General features: G+C 40.5%; 1 protein-coding gene across 2 annotated transcripts in view; it reads right to left on the bottom strand.

Moving 5' to 3' along the window:
• The window catches only part of ALDH1A2 (aldehyde dehydrogenase 1 family member A2), a 65789-nt gene that overhangs the window by 17154 nt on the left and 26649 nt on the right, over nt 1-21986 (bottom strand). For both annotated transcript variants that reach the window (XM_041469117.1, XM_041469118.1), the window contains 6 exons: nt 12711-12815; nt 12334-12474; nt 10597-10726; nt 5444-5505; nt 2631-2759; nt 2388-2501 (listed from right to left, as the gene is read on the bottom strand). In XM_041469117.1, the coding sequence (XP_041325051.1) occupies nt 2388-2501; nt 2631-2759; nt 5444-5505; nt 10597-10726; nt 12334-12474; nt 12711-12815 (681 nt within the window). The remainder of the gene's footprint in view (nt 1-2387; nt 2502-2630; nt 2760-5443; nt 5506-10596; nt 10727-12333; nt 12475-12710; nt 12816-21986) is intronic.

Below are 21986 nucleotides of genomic sequence, written 5' to 3' on the forward strand. Positions count from 1 at the left end.
GGAGGGCTCTGTGGTGTGCCTGTGTCAGGCTTTATTGAGGTAAGGTTGTGAACTTGGCCTCTTGGCTTGTATTTCTATGGACTGGGTTCTACAAATACTGGAACACATTAGCATTCTTTTTTTTTTTTTTTTCTGTAGGAGGAGCAGCCTGTTTTCTGCCTTTCAAGAATACTGCAGAAAAAAGATAGTACTAGTCAATTTTCTGATTTTTACAGGCAAACGGAGAGTTTTCATTAGTGTATATTTCAAAGGTAAAGAACTTACAAAAAAGAACCTCATGGTGAAAACTTGAGAAAAACCTGTGCTTTGGAATCTCAATTTGAAGATCGTTGTGTTTGTACTGGTAAGTTTTATCACTAACTTGCCCATCATGAACTGCCTTAACTAGCACATGGATGGAATGGAGGTAACAGTATAACCTAATGGCTATTGGAAATCCCCATCACTGGAGTGTACAGTTGACATGCTTCAGGCAAGTACCAGAGAGACAAAATATTTCCATTATTATTTCACTAGAAATTGAAATCTGCTTTGGAGGAGTCAGAGACTCTAGTCCGGCTGATATCAGAACGTGGTGTTTAAAATGTTACAATGTTGACTTGCTGTTACAAAAATTCAGTGTTACAGGAAATCAGAAACAATATGGAATAGTTTACACTAACTCTGCATTAAAACGATCCATCTGTTCTTGCTTTAGGTTCTTAGAGAATTGCTTTTTCATCTCTGTAATGCTTTTCACTTCCTATTAGTAAGGCTTTTAAAGGTAGGCACTGAGTTAGTATAAAACCCACAGCTTTTGAGTTTAAACGCCTATTAAAACTAAAGCTGTCTGGAACTACAATAAAAATTTATTTTGGCTACAAGAGACAACTTTGAAACCTAACCCATCTGTATTTTTCCTCTTCCAAACAGTGCAACATCCTGTATAATAGAATATTTATCTTAAACAGAGACCACATATCTTTATAAAAACAATTGTTTCAACTTAATTTATGGGGGGTAATCAACTCATATTAAAATTTTCAGTATTCCAGGATGCTAATCTTAATTGGATACAGGAGATGTAATGACTAGAGTAATTCCATAGAATAATCTGAAATCTGATGTGGCCATTGATTTAGAATGTAACCTGTGTATATTAGAATCTGAAGTTGTCATTAAAAAATCACATGCAGGCATATAGTAATTGCAAAACACCTGTGTGTGCAAATTAGGCATAGGACTGCAGCTACGTTTTACTGGTAATTTAGGTTTGTGTGTGACTTGCAAACTCAGTTACAGAATAATTCCACCAGAATAATTTATTTGAAATAATTGAGCCGGTCTCTGCAATCCTTGGGCCCACCAGGGAGATAGCCACACATATCTAGCAGGGCAATGGTCAGTGAATTTATTGATGCAAATCAAAAAGCAAATTGCCTCACTGTGAAGAGCAGTATCCCTGGGATGCATAAAGCCTTCCACTGCCACGAGTGGGAGTCAAACATATCAAAGGGAGACTGGATCCCTGGGGTTTAGCTCCCTCCATACAATAGTTTGTCAGATTCTGAATTGAAAAGGGCTGGGTTTAGCACTCTCTAAATATAACCAGCCCTGAAACTCCCACAGAGATTCCTTTCTGTCTGCCTTCAGACGATGAGATAAGGCCCCTTCTCCTGTGACTTCAGTCTGGAGTACCTCTGTCATCCCCACCCCAGCCCTGATAACAGCCAGCTTGGCACATATTTGAGAGCAAGATGTGATGAGAGTTTTGGGGGTTAGTCTTGCTGTAGATTGCAGCCTTCATCTTCAGAGTGAGCCTCCTCTAACATCTGCAGCATAGACTCCTAGCAAGGCATTTTGGCATCCAGGAGACAACTGTCTCCCTTCATCCTCTGGCCAGCTTCTTTCCATCAGTTTGGGAACTGAAACCTTGGACAATCTCCTTTTCTCCCTGCATTCCTTCCTTTTTAGGCCTCCTCCTCGTCTCAATATACTTGTATGCAGCATCAAAGTTGAAGTATATTTGCACAATTTGCTCCCTTCCTCTCCCTTTTCCCCAAGTACAGCAGGATACACAAATTATGGACGTTAAAGCAGCACTTATGTGTGCTATGATATACACGGGATGTTCTGCCTACTTGCATGTGATTCACATCCTCATAAGCCCACAGGAAATCCCAGTAATATTTTTCCAGGCATATCTCCTGTGCTGAGGTGCTGAGCACAGCAGGGGCTGGAGGAAAGGAGCTGCTTGTGCTTGGGAAGTCCTGTGGTACATAAGTTTAGCTGGGAAGCACAGACCACTGTTATTTAGATGTAGCTCTTTTACCCAGTGGCAGTAAGAAATGCAGCACAAGGACTGAAGTATTTATTCATGTTTTACAGTAATGTGTGAATCCTCTTACCTCAGTGGATCCAGTGAAAGCAATTTTGTCAATGCCAACATGAGAGGCTATGGCTGCACCAACAATTGGACCAAATCCTGGCAAAATATTGACAACTCCTGGTGGAAAGCCAGCCTGTCAAAACAGGAATGAATGAAGGTAAGCATGACTTATGAGAACTGTTAGAGCACGTTAAAGCAGGCATGTGCTGGTGGTTCCCTCCCCACAAGGGAGACAGACATCACTCCCCTCAATTATTCTTACCTCCTTGATGAGGGCACCCATATAGAGAGCACTGAGTGGTGTTTGTTCTGCTGGTTTAATAACTACTGTATTGCCACAGCACAGAGCTGGAGCAATCTTCCATGCAAACATCAGCAGGGGGAAGTTCCACTGTAGGAAAAAAAAAGTTGATAGATGGAAAAATATTGCCCTGGTGTTTTGTTTTCAAGATGTCAAGCTGATACCTCACTTATTTCTCAGGCTGATCCTCAACATAAATCTTTCCCAGCACAAAGCAAGGATTTTTTTTAAATAACTGCCATTAAGAAAAGAACAACAGTGACTTCTTAGTTCTTTCTCTCCTGTTCAAAGAAATACAACCCCCACCTGCAATCTCCATTTAAAAAGTTCTGTTATCTGTTAATTTTTTAAGTCACAACTTTTTTATTTCATTTAGTGTTTTGCTATTGGCACTCTTAATTCCCCCATGATAATAGGTCTTACTTCTGATACATTTGGAAAGAACTGTTTGTTCATGTTGAGGTAGTTTTGGATGTAAATTTTATATCCCTGAATACATCTTAAGATATAAAATTTATACTCAAAATTATATAATCCCTAATTGATGGAATTACAATAAAAAGTCCATAAATGTCAATGTTCAATCAAAGTATTTAATTTTCTTGAAGACTTTTTACTGAGAAATCTATATGGAAGATGTTAAAAGGACAGTAAAAAACAAGTTGAGAAATGCTTTGCTGCTATAAAATTTGGTATTGTCATTCATTATAACTTCACTGAACTGCAGCAGATGACGTAGTGAATTATATTTGTTTGATGCACAAACATGCCTTGGATAAAAATAAAAGTAACAAAGGCCTGATCCTAGCAAGTTAAGTGGATAGTTCTGCTGATTTCAGTGAAAATGTCAGAGTAATAAAATAACTGTGTTTCCACAATCACTCTTACAAATGCATACAACAGTCTCTTTTAGACAGAGAATAGAAAATATCAGTCAGAGTCAGCCACTGGCCAGAACGTGTTGCTGCCTGATGCATATCAGCTGCCACTCTCAGACATCTCTCTAGCCCCTGGCTAGCTTGAAAAAATACACAACTGTCTTTCCTTCACAGAACACCCAATTTTTTACTCCCTCTGTTGTTTATAAACTCCGGAGACAAAGTGATGTTTTAATTCCATCTCCAGTACATAAACCTGGGAGGGGAGCTGTCGGGCCAGCAGTGTGCTAACAGCCTGCACTTCTAATGGCATTGCAAGGAGAGCTCACAGCAGTTTTATAGGGCACTACATAGCCCTGTTTATGCTACAGCACTGCCAAAGAGCATGTTTTGATGGAAGCTGGGATGTGAAAGAGGATGAGGAGTTCAGCGTTAGACTTGCTGTTTAATTTTATTTTTGAATAATGTATTTGCTCAGGCAATGGCCAAGCACATGCAGCAGCCTGGGCTGTCCTCTGGGACTGGTAGCGTGGAGGAAATACAGAACAGATCAGCAGTGGTGTTAGAACAGATGGATATGACAGCCATCTTCAGGCTTTGGAGAACAAAACTAGGGAAGAACAAACATGTATGGTAGATGGCTGGGTACCCTGAACAAAGGTGTACACATCTGAACTAAATAAATCTGCTTTTGGCATGATCCTCAGCCTGTGGCCAAGTTCCTTCAGCAGGTTAAGCTCAGTGAAACAAGCATAAGAGATGTCCAGCAATGCTGGGGTTGTCATTTAGTAAATGCTTATCCATGTGCCTGGCTGAGGAACGGGGACAGAGCTGTGGAATCTTTCATTCATAAGGACCAAGTTGGGAGAGTGTGTAGGTGTTTGCAGGATGGCTGTAGCCACAGACTCCCTGAGTCATTCCATGTTTCTCTGGGTTTCTGCTGAGTGCCAAACGCAAAAGCCACCCCATAACAAAGACATGGAGTAGCAACAAATATAAATAGGGAAAAAGGGCTTAACATTGTTAAAGCAAGCTTTTCTGGCTGCTCCTCTTGTAATGGAATTGCTCCGTGTTTCTGTTTAGCGGCTTTGTGGTGATATGAACAAAATAAAAAATCAACATCAACAAAAAATTTCAGAGAATGGTCTGATTAGTCCCTCAGTGTTTTGTCAAGCAAAAAAGCTTCCACGCAATATTTTAATAGCTGTATGTGAGCCTCCCATTGAAATTTCTGCCAGAGCTGGTTAACTGGTGCTTCTGAAAAAGTTACCCTCTCAGTGCAATTCCCATGCAGTGTTCAGCAAGGTTTTATTATGAGGGTGTCTGCTGGGATGTAGGGGGAGTATTGGATTTGATGAAATGATGTGTTTCTCTCTCCCAACAAATAAAACAAACATTTCATGTCTTCTATTAGCTACACAATGTTAATTGTAATGATATGTCTCCTGGAGTTTCCTTTTCTCCTCCAGCCTTGTAAAAGAAATAGCAGGAAAGAATGGAATTAAAATACATCACATTCTCCCAGGAACTGAGGAGCCTGTTAAATCACAGTAAAAACTAAATAAATAAAGAGACTACCACAGCAAAGCATCAATTTTCCATAAGTTGTGTGAACATCCATAACCACTGACAGCATATTAACACTGTGTTTTGCTTTGCTTGTTTTAATCATGTGAATTCTATGACTTGAGAACTTAACTCCTAATAACAGAGCCTAAACCCTATTAGCATGTTCAAATAAGCATTTGTGGGGAGGCTGTTAAAGATATGTCAACAATATGAGCTCAGCTTTTTTCGTAATGGAAAACACACATAGCTGAAGACCATGTTTTATGTGTCTTTAAAGAGAGCTGGTTCAAATGAAAATAAATAGAAAGCACTAGTAGAGATACTCACAGGGATGATCTGTCCACACACTCCGATGGGTTCATGTCTTGTAAACGTAAAATAATCTCCATCTGAAACAGATGAGTATGCTTACTCTCAAGTGCAGTTTGGCTTGGCAGAACAAAAAAAAAATTAAAATAGAGGGAGGGAAAAAACTCTAAGGATCAGCCTTTGATGGCAGAAAAAGAAATAAAGAAGTCATGGAAGTGTTTTTTTGTGAGCCAGCATGGGAAACCTAGGTTCAGGAGCAATCTAATTGTTCTTTCTGTAGAACAAAGGAAGCAGGCTTCCCATCAGAAAGTAACCTGCTTTGTTCCTTGGCAAAGAACTGTACTGCACATAAAATTGCAGTAGCATGGAAGCACTTACTGGCCTCAGCTGATTTAAGGGTGAGAGAAGTGAAGAGTCACAAAGGCAATTTCCTGAAAGGAATGAGTGGAACACAGCAATATAAAGGTGTATCTGCAACCCAAATGTGGGGTAATAGAGTAACATGCTGCTGACTCATCTGCCATTGAGGACACAGGCAATGTGATGGGATGATGTACCACAATCTCTAGATGTGGCATGAGGAGGGAAAGTTTGTGCCTTGTGTCACTGAGCATCATTTACTTCCTGTGTTCTGGGAGCACATGCTGAGGTTACACATGCAGGTTTGTTCCCAGTTAACAAAGAGCCAGAAAGGGACCTGCTGTGTGGGAACCAGTTAAAGGATCAGTTAAGGTACTGTCTAACCAGTAGCTTTGTTAGCGTGCTCAGCCTGCATCTGTGCAAAGTAGATTTACTGCACCTTTGTACCTCAGTTGAGTCTCGTAGCTGTACAAACTAGCCCAGACTCAAACTATCTCTGAATTTAGGTCAGATGTTTTTCAGTGAGGCTACAGCTGAGGGAAAGGCTTTGCTAAAGGCATGAGCTGAATGTGCCCCTTGGCCCGTAGTGCTTGGTCATCTAGAAAAACGCAAATCTCTTAACTTGGGAAAATAATTTCAGCTAAGTATGTAAGAATGATGAGGTTACCTAGGCTTAATGGCAGGAGATGATTTACCAGGATAAGAAATGGTTAGACAGCGGAAAGGAGTAAGAGGAGGAGGAGAGATTACAGGGGTTTTGCTCCTATTGTTCTGTCTGACACAGGGTATGTGCTTTCCCTCCCAGTCTGGGCTGGGAAGTGGCTGCCCCAGCCTCTCCGCCGTTCAGTCCAGAGCTGCAGCCACCCTTGTGCAATACTGGGGAAGGACCTGACTTCACAATGGACAGTGTGTTTTGGGAACCTGCTGCAATATCCTCTAAGTTATATCTGGTAACAATGAACAGTTAATCCTTAAAGTTTCTTGGGTTTAAGGAAAGACTTCAACTTGAATTTGATTAGAAATAACTTATTGTCAGGTCTGCTTATTTCTATCCATCTACTTTACAGGATTTGCTCAGTAGAAACCTGAGCTGGAGTAGCTAATATGTCAGCTGGGGGCCAGATACAGAATAATTATGAGAAAGTTAACAAGTCTGCAACCAAGACAGGGACAGAACAGTGAAAATAAAGGAGGGAGGGAAAGAGAGAAGAGAGATTCAGGAAAAGGCAGAAGAAAATAGTTTATCAGTTAGTTTGCTCTGCATTGACAAAACATCGTTGTGATGTTTTGATCTCCAGAGGTTTGACAACTCCCCAGTGGAGATGAGAATATTTGTGTCACAGACTAAGATCATCAGTTTGGTTTTCCAGGTTATCTTTCACAGATGCTAGCAGTGGTTCACAGACCATAGGAAGATTCATCAGATCCAACGGAAGCAAAGTAGAAGTCAAAATACAGAGAAGTACATACAAGAAAACTGTCTAAGTGCTCAAGGGAACACAGAGGAGTCAGCTAAAAATACCAGTTTGTACTCAGTAGTACTGTGAGAGGTGGGTTCTCAGCCAGAAGGATGGTGGCAACATAACAGTAACACAGTTACATTAGCACTGTCTGACTTTAGATTGTCACTGCATAATCACTGCCACATGTCTGCGTGCTTCATCACACAGAGTTATAGATAACCTGAACCTCTTGCCAAGGCAGACAAATGGTGGTTAATTCTGCCCAGCGTAGGCAGGACGTTCTTTCCGCAGAGCGGTGCCTCCCATGCAGAGCTGCTCTCCCTGCTGTCTCCCACTAGACTCTAGACAGCTGCCCTTTTTGACACCTACTTCCAAAGTTCATCATCCACAGATTTTCTGTCAAGATGGGATTTTTGAAGTTGCTTTCTAACAATATCTTTGGGAACATATGTGACTTGAAGTTATTCAGATGCCTTGGTTGTCTCTGGACAGGCCAAAGGTGGATCTAAGAGCCACCTTGTCCTTAACGTAGAACAAGCTGTTACCATGACAAAACAGCTCAAGACTTAAATGAGCTTAATTCCATTATTCTAAACAGTGAGCACAGAAAGGTCCCTTTGCTTAGAAATTATACAGGAGACTTTTTAAATGATTGAGGGTTTTAAGTCGTGCTAATGACCCTTATTCTAAGATGCTGTGGCTGATGACTGTTACTCTTATCCTTTCCTAGCTGGCTGCCAGAAGAACTTTGCCTGCGAGAGGGACCTGACACTGATCCCACATCCAATCTGAAATTTTGTGTTAAAAGGGTATTTTTAATATACGCAGCTGAAGTAAACTGACATTCTTCAGTCCTCACTGATATTAATAGAGCAAAATCAATTTGCAGCTGCTTAGCACCTGGCCCAAAGACTTTCATTTTTTAATCAGAAAGCAAGTCCCATTTATCCAGGGATCTCACTTAGGGACAGCAATATCTTCCACAGATGTGTTTGCTTAGATTTCCATCAGGAGTCTCCAGCATGGATATTTTATTTGCATAACAACCATAATACAGTCCCCTGCCTCATATAGCAGGACACAGCAAACAAGCGGGTGAGGAGAGCTGAATTGGTTCTTTAAGCTATATCATAGCATATATTGCTTTAAAGATACATTTCTGCTTGCATTCAGTTTATTAGTTTAACAGTTTCTGGTCTAACCTCATTCTGTTTTAATTTAAATCATCAAGGCTTTACACTTGGGAGCAAGCAAAGGGCAGTCTGAAGGTTTTGTAGCTCTGGGGCCAAAAGGAATGTGACTGTAAAACACACTTCTTCTTCTACTTGTCTATCAATTGCCTATTTTTATTTTAAAGGAAAAGATAACTTCAACAAAAACAGCAACAACAAAAGATTGAGAGGTTTCAGATTTATTAGCACACTGAATAGAAAGACAAGATTTAATAGTGGGGTTTTTTTGGTTTTGTTGTCTTGCTTATCTTTGGTGAGCTGATGGTAAGTGAACATAAAGAGCACTGCTGTTTAACAGTGGCTTTGCCCTAAAATAGCTTCATGAGAATGACAAATTTATGGTGCAAAAGCAGAGGAATAAAGAGAAGTGTTAAATGAAGAATAATTGATCCCTTGAAAATCTGTGAACGGACTTATGATTCTACACTACTGAAAACTGTGTTAGCACAAAGTTTGCACTGAGGAAGGCATGCTGAAAATGTGCCTTCCTTTCACTCAGCATAGTCCACCTTACTGAAAAAAAATCAGGTTTTATCCTATAAGGTACTTGAAACCAAGAATAAGAAGAGAATATTTATTCTCTTTAATCTGGCAGTGCCTTTTGGTGGCTGACCTAATTTCTGTGTACCTGTGGGGCTAAAGAGTGAGAAGGAGGCTTTCACTGACCAGGGAGAAAGAGATTAGGGAACAGGAAATTTGCTGAATACGTGAATTTATGGTGTGGTCTGCACTTTCGTATGATTAAATGTGAAGTGCAAGCAGCAAAACTGGGATTTACGAATCTCAGCCTAAATAACTGTGGAAAACTTTGACTCCTTGCAGAAATGTCCACATTTGAAATATTATTATTGTCATTTGTTTGGTGAAAATAAGATAGTGAAGATAAACACCAGTCAGTGCACGCTGCAATTTTAATAAGATGAAAATGAAGATGAGTAAAACTGCAAGAAGAGTTACATGATGTTTCCCTCCTGAAAATTTTGGAGGCATATTTTCAATTTATCTGCTTGTCTCACTTGGGTAGTTTGGTGCTTTGCTATAGAGAGGCGAGTGAGTGCATTTCACTGTGTCCCACAGTGAAACACAGGGAAACAGCTGGGCAACAGCAACAGGCATTTACCCCTGAGTGTGCCCTCCTGGGTAAGTGGAATAAACATGCAGGAGTGTGCCCTTACTGGGTAAAGTGGAATAAACATGCATGTGCAATGAACATGTGCACCATGAATCCACATAATGAATGTTTGTTTTCCTTAATGTTTTTCCAGTGATTTACTTTATGCAGGTGAAAGATAAGTACACTTATCTTAATGACTGCACCTGCATAAAATCATTTTATTCAATTTTGCCATGTTGTGTAATTATAACACTTGGTACATGTAGTCCAGCCTGCAAATGAATTTGTTTGCATCAGACAATGCAGCCTGTATTTGTTCAACAGCTGGGAGGGAGGGGCAGGAGGAAGAAACTTGTTAAATAAAAATAATGGTAAGGATTTTTTCACATCTATTTAGCAAAAGAATAAGAACATAATTTCCTAGCATGCAAGAAAATTTATCTCATATATACAATATAAAACTCATCCCACTGAATAATTTGAAAAAGCATCTATAACAAAATATATCTCATATGTATGTAATTCTCTATAGTAACAGTAAGAATGTTCTCAAAGTATAAATTAAGTTAGATCCAGTGTTAGTCCAAGCTAAAATTATTTGCATCAGCAGTAAGAAGTCATATACAAACAAGATCTATACATAATGATACTGTTTCTTAAACAGGTACCCAACACTATTTTCATGAGTTCCAAGGTATTTTTCAGGCTTATACCCATTTTTATACATGTATCAATATTTAAATGTAGGTATTGAGCTATCTCCTTCTCAAGTGGATGCATGCAAAAGAAACCAACCTTCCTCACATGCGCATGTGGGGCAGACCAAGAGCAGGGCACCCAGTCCTGCCCTTGCTGACCTTCCAACATCTGCTTCAGCAACACACCACACACTGCAGGAGCAACCCAGGCTCCTGCTCTGCCTTCCACAAAGCTGTGAGCTACTAAGCTTTAGTCTGGCCATGAGAAGGTTTAGGTACATAGCTGTGCTTTAATTCCCCTTACCTACAGGAATGGTCATTCCATGGATTTTGTCTGCCCAGCCAGCATAATACCTCAGGGTTTTTATGACTCCCTGGAGATCGACATAGAAAGCTTGCAAGAACGGTTTGCCGCTGTTCAGTGATTCCATAGTCTGCAGGACAAGAAAAAGTTAAGAGATCTAAGTATTGTAACATTTTTGCACTATTGTACCTAAGTATTCACCATTTTAACAGCTCTTGAACCATGACAAAGATTTTAATGAAGACCAATCAGTTGCACCTTGGTGTAATTTTAACCCAGAAGGATCAGAACAATTCTCTGATCCCCTTTGTCACTTTTTACAAATGTGAACAAAAAGTATTTTCCTTGAAAAACCCAAACTAGTTTCTTCTAGAGTATTCTGGAATGGATGTGATTTTAAGAATATATGTGTATGTTTATGTGTGCTTGTCTGTCCATCTGTCTTGTGGATTTATGTGTGTATCCACATGCATGTACATGTGCCTTTGTGTACTTTGTACCTAATAGCCACTGTGTTTGGTCCAGATCTATAAATGCTGAATTGCTTTAATCAGGAGCCAAGATAAAAATGCCTGTCAAACTGGGTTCTGTTATGTTAATGATAACAGCTGAGAAGGGGCTCCTTGTAGCCCTGTATTAATGATCTGAATCCATAAAGAGAAGAATGGACACATCCCTCTTTATATAATTGATGTGAATATAAAAATTTCTCTATATGGTTGCCAAGACTCCTGCTGAGGTCTGAGATATCTATACTGTACAGCCAGTTTATTTATTGCCATCAAATAAACAAACTTTCCTCTAGGGAAGCTCATAAATTAACAAGCTATCTTTATTTTTTAGTTAATATTCCTATTTTTAAAAGTATCTTATAAGCTGTCCTCTTAGGGGTTCCTAAGATCATTTAGCAAAAAAAATCCAATAAAATATCCTAAGATGTTGAGTAGCTTAACTCATTCTCAATAGCTGTCCAATAGAAACCATTAAGAACGGGCAAAGGACGCCCCTGTGTAACACACCAACCATCAAATGAGTTTCTATAGAGAAGAATGGAAGCTTAATTCTGCACTGACTTATATCCCCAAGAGCAATTAATGGCACTGCCTGCAGTGCAGCTCAGTAAAGAACTTGGCTCCAGAAATAAAAATTAAATGACAGGCAGAGTAAACTTGATTTGCTGTGCACTTCCTTCTCCCCATGGCGATTTTACAGTATCTGCCGGCGGTAAGATGATTTAAGTGTTGACAAAGCTGGAATTAAGATGTTCACGGGCTTAGTTCAAAGCACTTGACATGCGGAAAACAACATTAACAATGCCACCGTTCCGACGGCTTCATCCCCGAGTGCAACGGAGCTGCGCTCGCGATTCGTGTCACCAGCTGAGGGTCCCAAAGCACCTCACTTGCCCTCCCCTTCCCGCCTGCACAGATCATCCCAACCTGCCATTTCTTATTCTAGAAGAGTTACAGGCGTGCCTGGCGGGCACACACGTGTGCACACCCCTACTGTTGTGGGACGTCCAATTTAAAGCTGATCTGAGCCCGCTGGAAGCCTCTTGTTGGCTTTTATGGGTTTTGCACCATGCTGTAAATGGACAGAGCCATTTCAGCCAGGAAGCTGTGTGTGGTTTTCACATACAATTCATATCAACCCCATCATGAATGAATTGGCTCTCCGAATGTAACTGACCATCAGTGTGACAACTGATTTGACTGCTGATTTTTATGCTTCACTTACAGCAAGAATTGCCCTGTCCCGTTCCACCAAGTCTGCTAACTTATCCAAAAGATGGCCTCTTTCTGAGGCATCCATTCTCCTCCAAACAGAACCAAGGGAAAAAGCCAGCCGAGCTGCCCTCACTGCCTTGTCCGTATCAACCTGGGAAGAAGCAAGAAGAAAATTGAAGATACAAGGTAAATAACACAAGCAGGCTTATGGAATTTGCTGTTATACAACCTTAGTCAAATGTGATGGGTTTTGGAACTATGATTAATGAAAGAACTGTCCAACAGCGCTATTCTGGACTGGTTGTTTTGATCTATTTATACATTTGTATTATCTTTTATACATTTAATTTATACATTAAACATACAGCCATTCATAGGATACATTACCTTGTCAGCTTCCTGAATGTCACAGATTTGTTCTCCTGTTGCTGGATTATATACTGGGAATATTCTTCCACTTTCAGAATTCTGCCACTCATTATTGATGAAAATCTAGAAAAGGAAGAAAATTCATCAGGTGTCTTGCATGAACAAACAGTAATGTATATAACAACAAACTCATGAGAAAAGCTGCAGATTCTAATACAAAATAACTGAAACTTATTTTTGTGTGTGAAAATTACAGTTTTCAAGAGTTCAGGCTGAGGTCAGCCCCTGATGTCTTTCTGTATTCTATAGCAGTGTCATCATAGAAGCAACATCAAAGTCTAAACATTGGTTGATGTTCAAATTTGGTTCAAAAACTGTAACAAATAAACTAAAAAAAGAAATAGCTGTATCAGAGAAAAAGCCTTGAAACTGCTGGAGACAAGACAAGGATTTGGAGTAATCACTCAGTTCAGTAAGTAAACATTTAGTCACTGATACATCCCAGTCAAGGCTGAATAATCTCAAACATCACAGTTCTTCAATACACAGTCAGTTAATTATGGCTACAGTGACGGCTTGCAGCACAAAACTAACTTGCTTATCTGCTAGGAACAATGGAAATTGTTACATTCTCTCAGTGTTGATATTTTAATTGTCAGGGGCAAAACAAATTTAAATGGTAATGGTGCTGACAACAGCTGTCTTGAGAAAGGTAATGACAAATGAGTTTATTTAAAGTAGATTTTTACTGGTAGCTGCATACATGTCCGTTCTTTTCTGCTGAAAGACTTTTAAGAACAGGATGCAATTATTTATTAGCAAGTATTAAAGAAGTCACTACATGAAAATGAGCAAAAAGTTTTACAGGTATTCAGACTCTTTCTTTTAAATCTTTCTAAGAATAAAAGTGTTCCAAAAATCCAGGCATGATTTGGGTTCCTTGGAGTCCAGATATCAATGTATTTTTATTGGATTCCATGAAATGCAACTTTAAATGTGTAAGATGATGTCCTGGCCTCATTGAAATATACCAGAATTTTCCCCCTGACTCCACTGAAAGCAGGAGTTCACATGTAGAGAGAAGGAATGTTCACCACCTGGTTTGTTTTCTTTTTGCATACAGGGCTGTGTTTATAAAGACAGGGACCTTTGAAAACTTGAGGAGTTCCAATCAGAGATACACAGGTGAGAGAAACTGGCCCATCTTTATACACATGAAGGCAAAAATACATCTGTAGAGTTTTCAGTTACTGGACATGAGCTTGCTCAAACCTTCCAAGCCAAATGGAAGTGCTGTAGCTGTGTTCCTCTCAGCAGGGCTTGTTAGCTCAGCTCAGTGCCACAGTAGCTGCAGTGCTCACTCGTGGCACATGTGTGGGGGGAACCTGTGCCTGCCTGGAAAAGACCCTGCCAATAGAACTGTACACAGGAACCAACAATTCCATGTGCTTTTGCTATTATGGATGCATTTCTGTTGTGCTTCCTCATCTTCCCTACTCCTCAAACTTCAACCCCTTTGCTGTGTACTCCTCCATCCATTCCAGAGTCTGTCATTTCTTTACTCCTCCTTGCTCCTTCTGTTTAGGTTTTCAAAGGTTGCTGAACTCAGGACCTACCTCACCACTACCATTGCTTTCCTTGCATGTCCTGTTTATCCTGAACCTGTTTGCATCCTTGGACTGTGTCTCAGACTGTGCTGGTGTCTTCCTGCTCAGTGATGACACTGTTCAGCAAACCCAAAACTGGTCCCTGTTAGGACATTCTGGAGCTAACCCAAAATGAGATAGTGAAAGAATCACCAGTATGATCTCTAGTGACCAATGCCATAAGCTGAAATCCTCTGGTCTATCATTGTCACTTTTAGACCGTTAGTGAAGCAAAGAAACACTGAGATCTGTGACCTCTGTGGAAGAAGGAATTTATTTCATGCTTTCCACTGAGTTTTCTCAGAGTTAACTCTGCACCCAGTGAGTGTGTCAGGGGGTGCTGAGGAGGGAGGGGAAGGGAGAAAACTTCCAGCTTCAGGAGCAGATGGCCAGAGAAGATGTAAGCATGTTTGTTTAAGGTGACAGGATGTACATAAACACATGGGCTTCTTGTGTGAGCTGCATTGAAAGAATAAAGCAGTTTGGTTGAGTACAAGAACCTGAGAAATTGTGGCAGCCACAATTCAGTACATTTCCCTTAGAGCAGTGGTCTGTTCTTTTTTAAATAGATTAAAAAAATTTAACTCCATTCTGCTGGGATTAACACCTATCATCAGGTTTGCTAGTACACAGGACATATATTCGTTCTTGAAATACATTTCACCATAGGAATGAGAAATAGTGCTGTGGAATTACAAAAGAGTGCTGCAATTCAAGCTGACTGGAAGGAAAAGCTGTATGGTTTTATTGAATGCTCCATTTATCGCACTGACTTAGAAAAATAACAGTAATAGTAAATATTTCAGATAGGACATGGGAAGGATCTATTTGGCATAAAGTTAGAGCTGAAAGCAAGAGAAATTGCTACTGTTAATGGTTAATGTTAGTTTCTTCCTGTTCCACTTTCTATAAACAAGGTATTGCCTATACAAGCTCATTACTGTAAACTGAGCACATTTAAATTGGCAGTAAAATCAGAGTATTTACTCTTGTGCACAAATAAAATACCTAGTCCTATGTTTTGGAACAGTTTCAAGTCTTGAAATCCAGCAGCTGGCGGCTTTACAAGCAAAGCCTTACACTTAAATAATTCACTTTTGAAAGTTTTAGGTGTTCTGTGTCAGGTAGTACCATTCAGCAGATATTCCTACCACCGAGACGCAGATTCTTTTGCAATAAATTTGCATTCACAGGGGCTTTTATAACTCTTCCAGCACTACTGACTCCAATGGCTGTTGATTAAATGTATATATCCTGTACATTTAATCTGACTTTCATTATGGCCACTTCGTAAAAATGCCATGAATTGGAGAAGCGATGACACATTGCAAGAAAAAGGAATCCCTGCAAAGCCTCAAACTGGGTTTTTTTTCTCCCTTATTTATAGTGATCATGCTAAAGGCTAACTCTAAATCAGGGGGAATATTTGACAGCAAATGTTCCTATCTATGGATTATATATAACCCATCCTAAACACCAGATAAAAAAGGGGTAACCTTAGAAAAAGAAGGGCTTGCTTCCATGTAAATCATGCTACAAATTGGACAACACCCAGTGAGTTCATTGTTCAACCTCAATTGTGAAGGCTATTCACATTTACTATTCCCCTGGAATCAATGTTAATTAAGGCTGACTTGGGCTATAAATCAGCCTTTGGTTTTTACAACTTAATTCAGCATTAAGCATATATATGTAAATAAAAGGTAACTGATTAACCACTTGAGTTTTCCAGGAGTTACTGAGGTAATTTGTTTTTGTTTGAGTCCTAGTGTTACCTTTTGTGATATGCAGTAGGGAGAAGAAAAAGTCTATAGTGTGTCATGCATTTGCTATGTGGTATTGTGGCAGTTAAATAATCTGGCCTGTTGGGTGCTATCAATAGCATTATGCCAAAAGGCAAAGGGAAGAAGGGAGCACTTGAAAAATCTTGGAATACACAAACATTTTGTTTGCCATTTATTCTCAGTAGAAGCAGTAATGGCCATAATGTCAGAGCAAGAAGATAAAAGGCCAACTTTGCTGCTGTGCTGAGGTGTCCCTGGCAGTGCACTGATTTAGCCACGAACAAACCCAAGAGGCAAAGCAGCCAAGGCTGCTGTGAGCGCAGTCTGGCTGCAGCTGGTGTGAGGTGGGCGAAGGAGGATACCAAATACCTTTGTTCCCCAGTGATGCCAAAGAGACCAGCAGAGCAGGGCAGCTGGGGGTGCAGGTGCTGGGGTGTGTGAGGTTGGGGGGTGGCAGGGGCTGTTCCAAACAGAGCAGATGGAAAGGGCATGGATTTTCCTAAGAGAACAGTCACATCACTCCTGGTACTGACAATAACTCATGTTCTCACAGACCTTTTACTAGAACTTTGCAAGATAATGGTCCCACCATGTATTCACTAGGTTCAAATCCTGCCTGTGGCTAATTATATATGGCCTCTGTTGACAGAGTTCCACAGGGCTGATCAAGAAAGCAGTCTGACTCATCCTACAGGTCAAGTGACTGTTCGGTGCTTTAGAGATACCTCATCATACCAGAAAGTATACAAAGGAAAAGTAAACTCCAAAGTTACCATGCAGAAATTCCAAGTTACTTTGAAACTGCTGATGTGTAGTTGGAAGAAACTCATACATTGCATTTTGCACAAGACCTGTATTTCACAAGCATTACACACTGAGTTCAATAGCATTTTGGATGCTCATCAGTTTTGAAATCAAGAGCCAAGAGCAAATGTTTTTAGCATAACACAAAGCAAATTTAGCTTTGCAAATAAACAACTACAATCTCTTTTTTCAGTAGCCATCCATCCCAGCTGGCTTAATAATAATTAGCAACTTAATGTTAATTTTAAACCATGCAGGTAATTGGAGTGATAAGTATTCAAAGAGGAAGGGATGTGTATAAACCCAGTCTGGACATTCTGATCTGCAGTGCAGCAATAGCAAAATTTAGAGTAGGGAGAAAACATGTTTTCATCACTATTTACTAAACAACTATCTTTATGAGTGTGTGTATAAATATAATTAATTAAAATAAAGCACAGAACTAATACCTCCTTTGCAGCTCTTAGTTGAAGGAGCTTTAGTTTCATGGCACTTCAAATTCCCTCTGCTGTTGAGCCAGGGGCTAGCCCTGGATTTGGGAAATGGAACTGATTTTTACATTCACTGGGGATTCCTGCATGCTCAGTGCCTCTCTTTTTTGTATTGCCTTTCCTTAAAACATACAGGGAAAAAAAAAAAAAAAGATTTTGGGCTCTCTTAATTCATAAGACTAATCAACACAGGTGGCAACAATGTAACTTTTCATTTCCTTTCTTGAAAATGTTCTCAAATGATGTGTGAGTGAAATGATGATCTACATTCTTAATTCGATATTGCTTAGTGATGATGTCATGAGACATTTTCTTCAGGCTCCCCAGCTGTTTAGCTCAGAACTTCAGGCAGTGCACAGACAGTGGCCCTGCATTCAGCTCTTTGGAGGTGGAATTATTTTCCCATGGATTTAATAAACAAAGTTTTTGTGCTGTTGCAGCTCCTAGAAATGTTTTTTGGTACAGGAAGAGGATTTTAACATCCAAATAATAATGGCTTCCCACAGGAGATTTGGTTCTGGATGAATGGAGGAAGGAATGGGAATTTCCTAACTCAATTGATTTAGTAGCTGGTTATAGTTTCATTCCATCAAAGATCTTTTTTTCATATGTGGCTTTTTCCTTAGAGAGCTTTTGACAAAAAATCTGCTGGGATGGGGGAGGGGGCATCAGATGCCAAAGTACTTTATAAGAGAATCACAGCTGCTTGGCCCTCAGCATCTTCTCAGAGCTGGAGGCACTAGAAATACATAATGGCACTTCTTTTTTAGGGGGGATGGACAATAATTTTAGAGGCATGCAAAAAATCCAGCAGCAGCATTTCCCTTGGTAAATACTGCATAACATCACAGATACTGGGCACCTGTGCCTCAGTCTGGTCAGGAAATTTCATATCCTTTCCCATCTCAGCAACTTCATTTCCTCTCCCAGGGAAACATTTCAAGAGTCCTAATGATTAGTACGATTGTAAGGGAATGAACTAGGTGGGATTGCCAATCAGAGGTGCAGCTTGTTTATTTTCACAGGCCTTGTTTTCCTTCACTTTTATGGCTGTCTTGATACAGCAAATCTCTCACATTCTAGAGTGTGTTGTGAGGCACTCCTGGGAATGACTGGAAACCAACAGCTGGCTATGGAATCAGCAAAAACCTGGTTTATAAGAAGGCACTAGGAAAGCAAAAGCCAGTGCCAGCAGTCTGCTGGCTGAATTACCAGCGATGGATCAGCAGTGCCATTTAATTTTATTTTTAAGAGGCTTGTTCAGGTGACCAGCAAGTGTCACAGCTTCTTGGTGGCAGTTCACAAAAGGTGAGTAATGGGCTTCAAGGCCAACCTCCCCAAGGAGGTTGCAGGATCCTGCTTCTGAGCCATGAATGAGTCTGTCTGGGCAGTGCCAGTGGCTGTGCTGCTCTCAGGGGACAGCCCTGCACGAGCCAAGGCAGCCTGGCTGGCCCAGCACCTCAGCACAGGTGGTTCTCATGTCGTTCATTACCCCCCAGCAGAATCATCCTCAGAAGTTACCCAGATTAGGGTTCTTTAGTGAGAGATGCCTTTCAGCTGTGGAGGAACTGCAATTGTATGAGAGTAACAGTGAACTGTAGAGGAACAACATTGCACCAAATCTAATTCGGGCAACCAAATTCCCGTGGGCATAGCTGGTTTTCAGCTACAAGAGGTCCAAGAGGTCCAGAGTAGAACAAAAGGAAAAAAATCCAGCTGGTTTCAGTGGGAGCTGAATCAGGCCCCAGTTGAGGAAAAGGAATCAGTGGCAAGAGCCTCCAGAGGGATGTTTGTACTGGGAAACAAAGCTGTTTCACTGGAAACTTGACACATGCTCTAGAGCCTGTGAGGTCTGAAAGGCCAAACAAAACCAGAACATGTTGATTTTTATTTTTCCTCTTTGGCTGCTGGGTTGTACTTCTCTCTCTCCTTACTCATACCACACACAGTAAAAATAGAAAAAGAAAGAAAAAAAAAAAGAAAAGGAAAAAGAGCTCTGTTCTAAAGCTTTGTGTGCTGTGGGGTGCTTCATCTTTTTTAAAGTCTCCTTTGGACCTCAGAGCCTGATTGAATAATGCCATAGGTTTTGGACCTGTTGTACCATAAATGTGGCTTTCCTTCATAAATTCAAGCTTGAAATTGCACTCAAGAAATCTAGAGGGCAAACTTGTAAGTGTACTGAGAGAGTTGGAGAAATTGAAACCTTTACAAACACAGTACAGTAGGAGGCTCAGAGAAGTGGAATTGGAAATAAACTGTCCAAGAAGTGAGTAGTTTCACTGTGCAGCAGTGCAGCCAGCTCTGGTACAATTTTGTTTGTGCCAGCCCAGTCCTGTGCCAAGGGTAGGTGTCTGATGAGAAGACCAGGGTGTTTGCCTTCTCTGGGTGTTAATCCCAAGTAGCAAGGCCTGAGTCAACTCTACCAAAATGAAAGCCAGTGCTTCATACCAGTGGAGTCTGGATCAGAAGCCAAGTGTTTGAAAGAGGTGAATACATCAAGGTTCGGTGACATTTCAGCCTGTGTAAATTAAGTCAGGCTTCAGTGTGGCCGACACGAGCTGGAGGAGGATTCCCATGATGGAGCCCTAATGGTGGCAGGAGTTTGGTCTCTTTTCAGTCCCAGAGAGGTGGGAGGAGAGGGCAAAGCAGGACCTGTCTGCAGGGGCTGCTGCCCTGTTCTGCTCACCTGGATGTTCAGGTGCTTAAAGGCAGATAGAGCAAGTCCCCCACTGAGCCATCTCACAGACAAAAGAGGTTTAGGGAATGGTATGATAGGAAAAGGGTGTGATGGGAGGAGAAACTGGAGAATCCAGCGTCTCTGAGCAGCAAAATAGAATCAGAGAAAGGCTTGAAGCCTCCCGTCAGTCTGCTGTGAAAGTGGAATGTAACATGATTTTTTCTCCCCTATGTCCCTCATCCCTCACGCCAAATGTTTGACCTGCCTGTCTTCCTGTCTTAATTAGTCTTCTGTCTTTCTGGGAGTTGGGTCTGTTCTTCTGCAAATGGCAGCACATCAGACAGGGGAAACCTGTCATGTTTGTTTTCTAAGCTGTAGGGGGTACCCATTTGAAAAAACTCCCAGCTTATCTAAACATTTTTGTTTGTATGATTTTGAATTAGGAAGTGTGAGTAATTAGTTAAGAAGATTAAATAAGTCTTAGCAACATGCAGTAGCATGCTTACTTTCCTGCTCCCCCCCCCCGCCAAGTATTTCCTGCACAAAACCCAGGCTGCCAAACTGTGATGATACCCTTTTCTATTTTAGTTTCTCACTGTGCCACATGCTGGTACAGCATCCGTTATTTCAATTCAGTCTCATTAAAGGGATTATTTTGTGCCTGGTTGTTCAAGAAAATTAATCTAAAGAGAAGAAACTTCAGATTGTATTGTCTGTTGAACTATACCCACCACAAACATTTTACTCCTTTTGGCTGCCTTATTAAACCTGTGGGAAGAAACTTTCGTTGCAGCACATAAAAGCCTTCCTCAAAGTAATTTTCACTTTTTTTCAGTTAATGAAGAATTTGTCTGCTGTTAGTAGAACAATACAGGAGCAATAACATAGCTCAGGTAATATTTCATGTATTCCTAAGAAACTAAGCTCCCAAGCTTTACTTATCCTTTCATCAGTGGGACTCTTTAATTGCTGGAGAAGAACATTTACTCTCTTCAGAAAACATTGCTTGTGAAACCAGGATGAGTAAAAAATTAACTATGCTTTCCATTCTCACTAATTACAAAGACAAACTATCACTGGATGAATTGGGTAAGGGTGGCAGTGGTTTTGATGGGGTATGATCCTTGATATCACTTATTGCACCTTAAAAAGTGAAATAATGAAAGATTTTTTTTAAATCCACTAAATTGAGAGTGGAGAGGAGGAGTATTTGTTTACATAATCAATTACTGGGCTGTCACTGGGCTTTAATGAAGTTGTGGCTATTAAGAACTTGATCCTGGAAACCCTTCCACAAGTGCTCATTTGAAATGGTGGGAATGAGGAGGGGTTTGTACAAACAAGACTCGTATTACTCTGTGTAGTTCTCCTGTGTTTTGCATTGTTTGTGCATTGCAAGTCTTGTGTTCTCCTTATGTGTGACAGAAAACAGTGTGAGCTATTACTCTGTACATGGGAAATATGTTCTGCCATTTGGAAGAATTTAATCTCCCTTGTAGGTAACTGCCATTTTAAATGTTCATCACCAGGATCAAGTTCTTACTTAGAAATTAGCTGTGCTGCATAAATAAATATTCCTCCCAGGATTTCAGACATTATAGACAACACAAAAAATACAATAAGCAAATTTACTTTGACTTAAAGCTCTGCCTGAGAAAATTACCTTATAACTACACATGAGAAATTGCTGGAATGTCAGCTTCATTTGCAGTGGCCCCTTATGGCCTGATCACCCTCCCTGGCACGATAAATCACTGGCAAGATCCTTACCTTAACACGTTTGATCTCAGCTCAGCAAGACTTGGTTTTGATGTGAAGAACTCCAGATCTGTTAGGTCAGAGACAAATAGCAGAGCCACTGACCTGCAAAGTGCTAAGTCTATATTAGACCC

The sequence above is a fragment of the Pyrgilauda ruficollis genome, unplaced genomic scaffold (genome assembly GCF_017590135.1).
Source record: "Pyrgilauda ruficollis isolate IOZ18807 unplaced genomic scaffold, ASM1759013v1 scaffold23, whole genome shotgun sequence".
Lineage (NCBI taxonomy): Eukaryota > Metazoa > Chordata > Aves > Passeriformes > Passeridae > Pyrgilauda > Pyrgilauda ruficollis.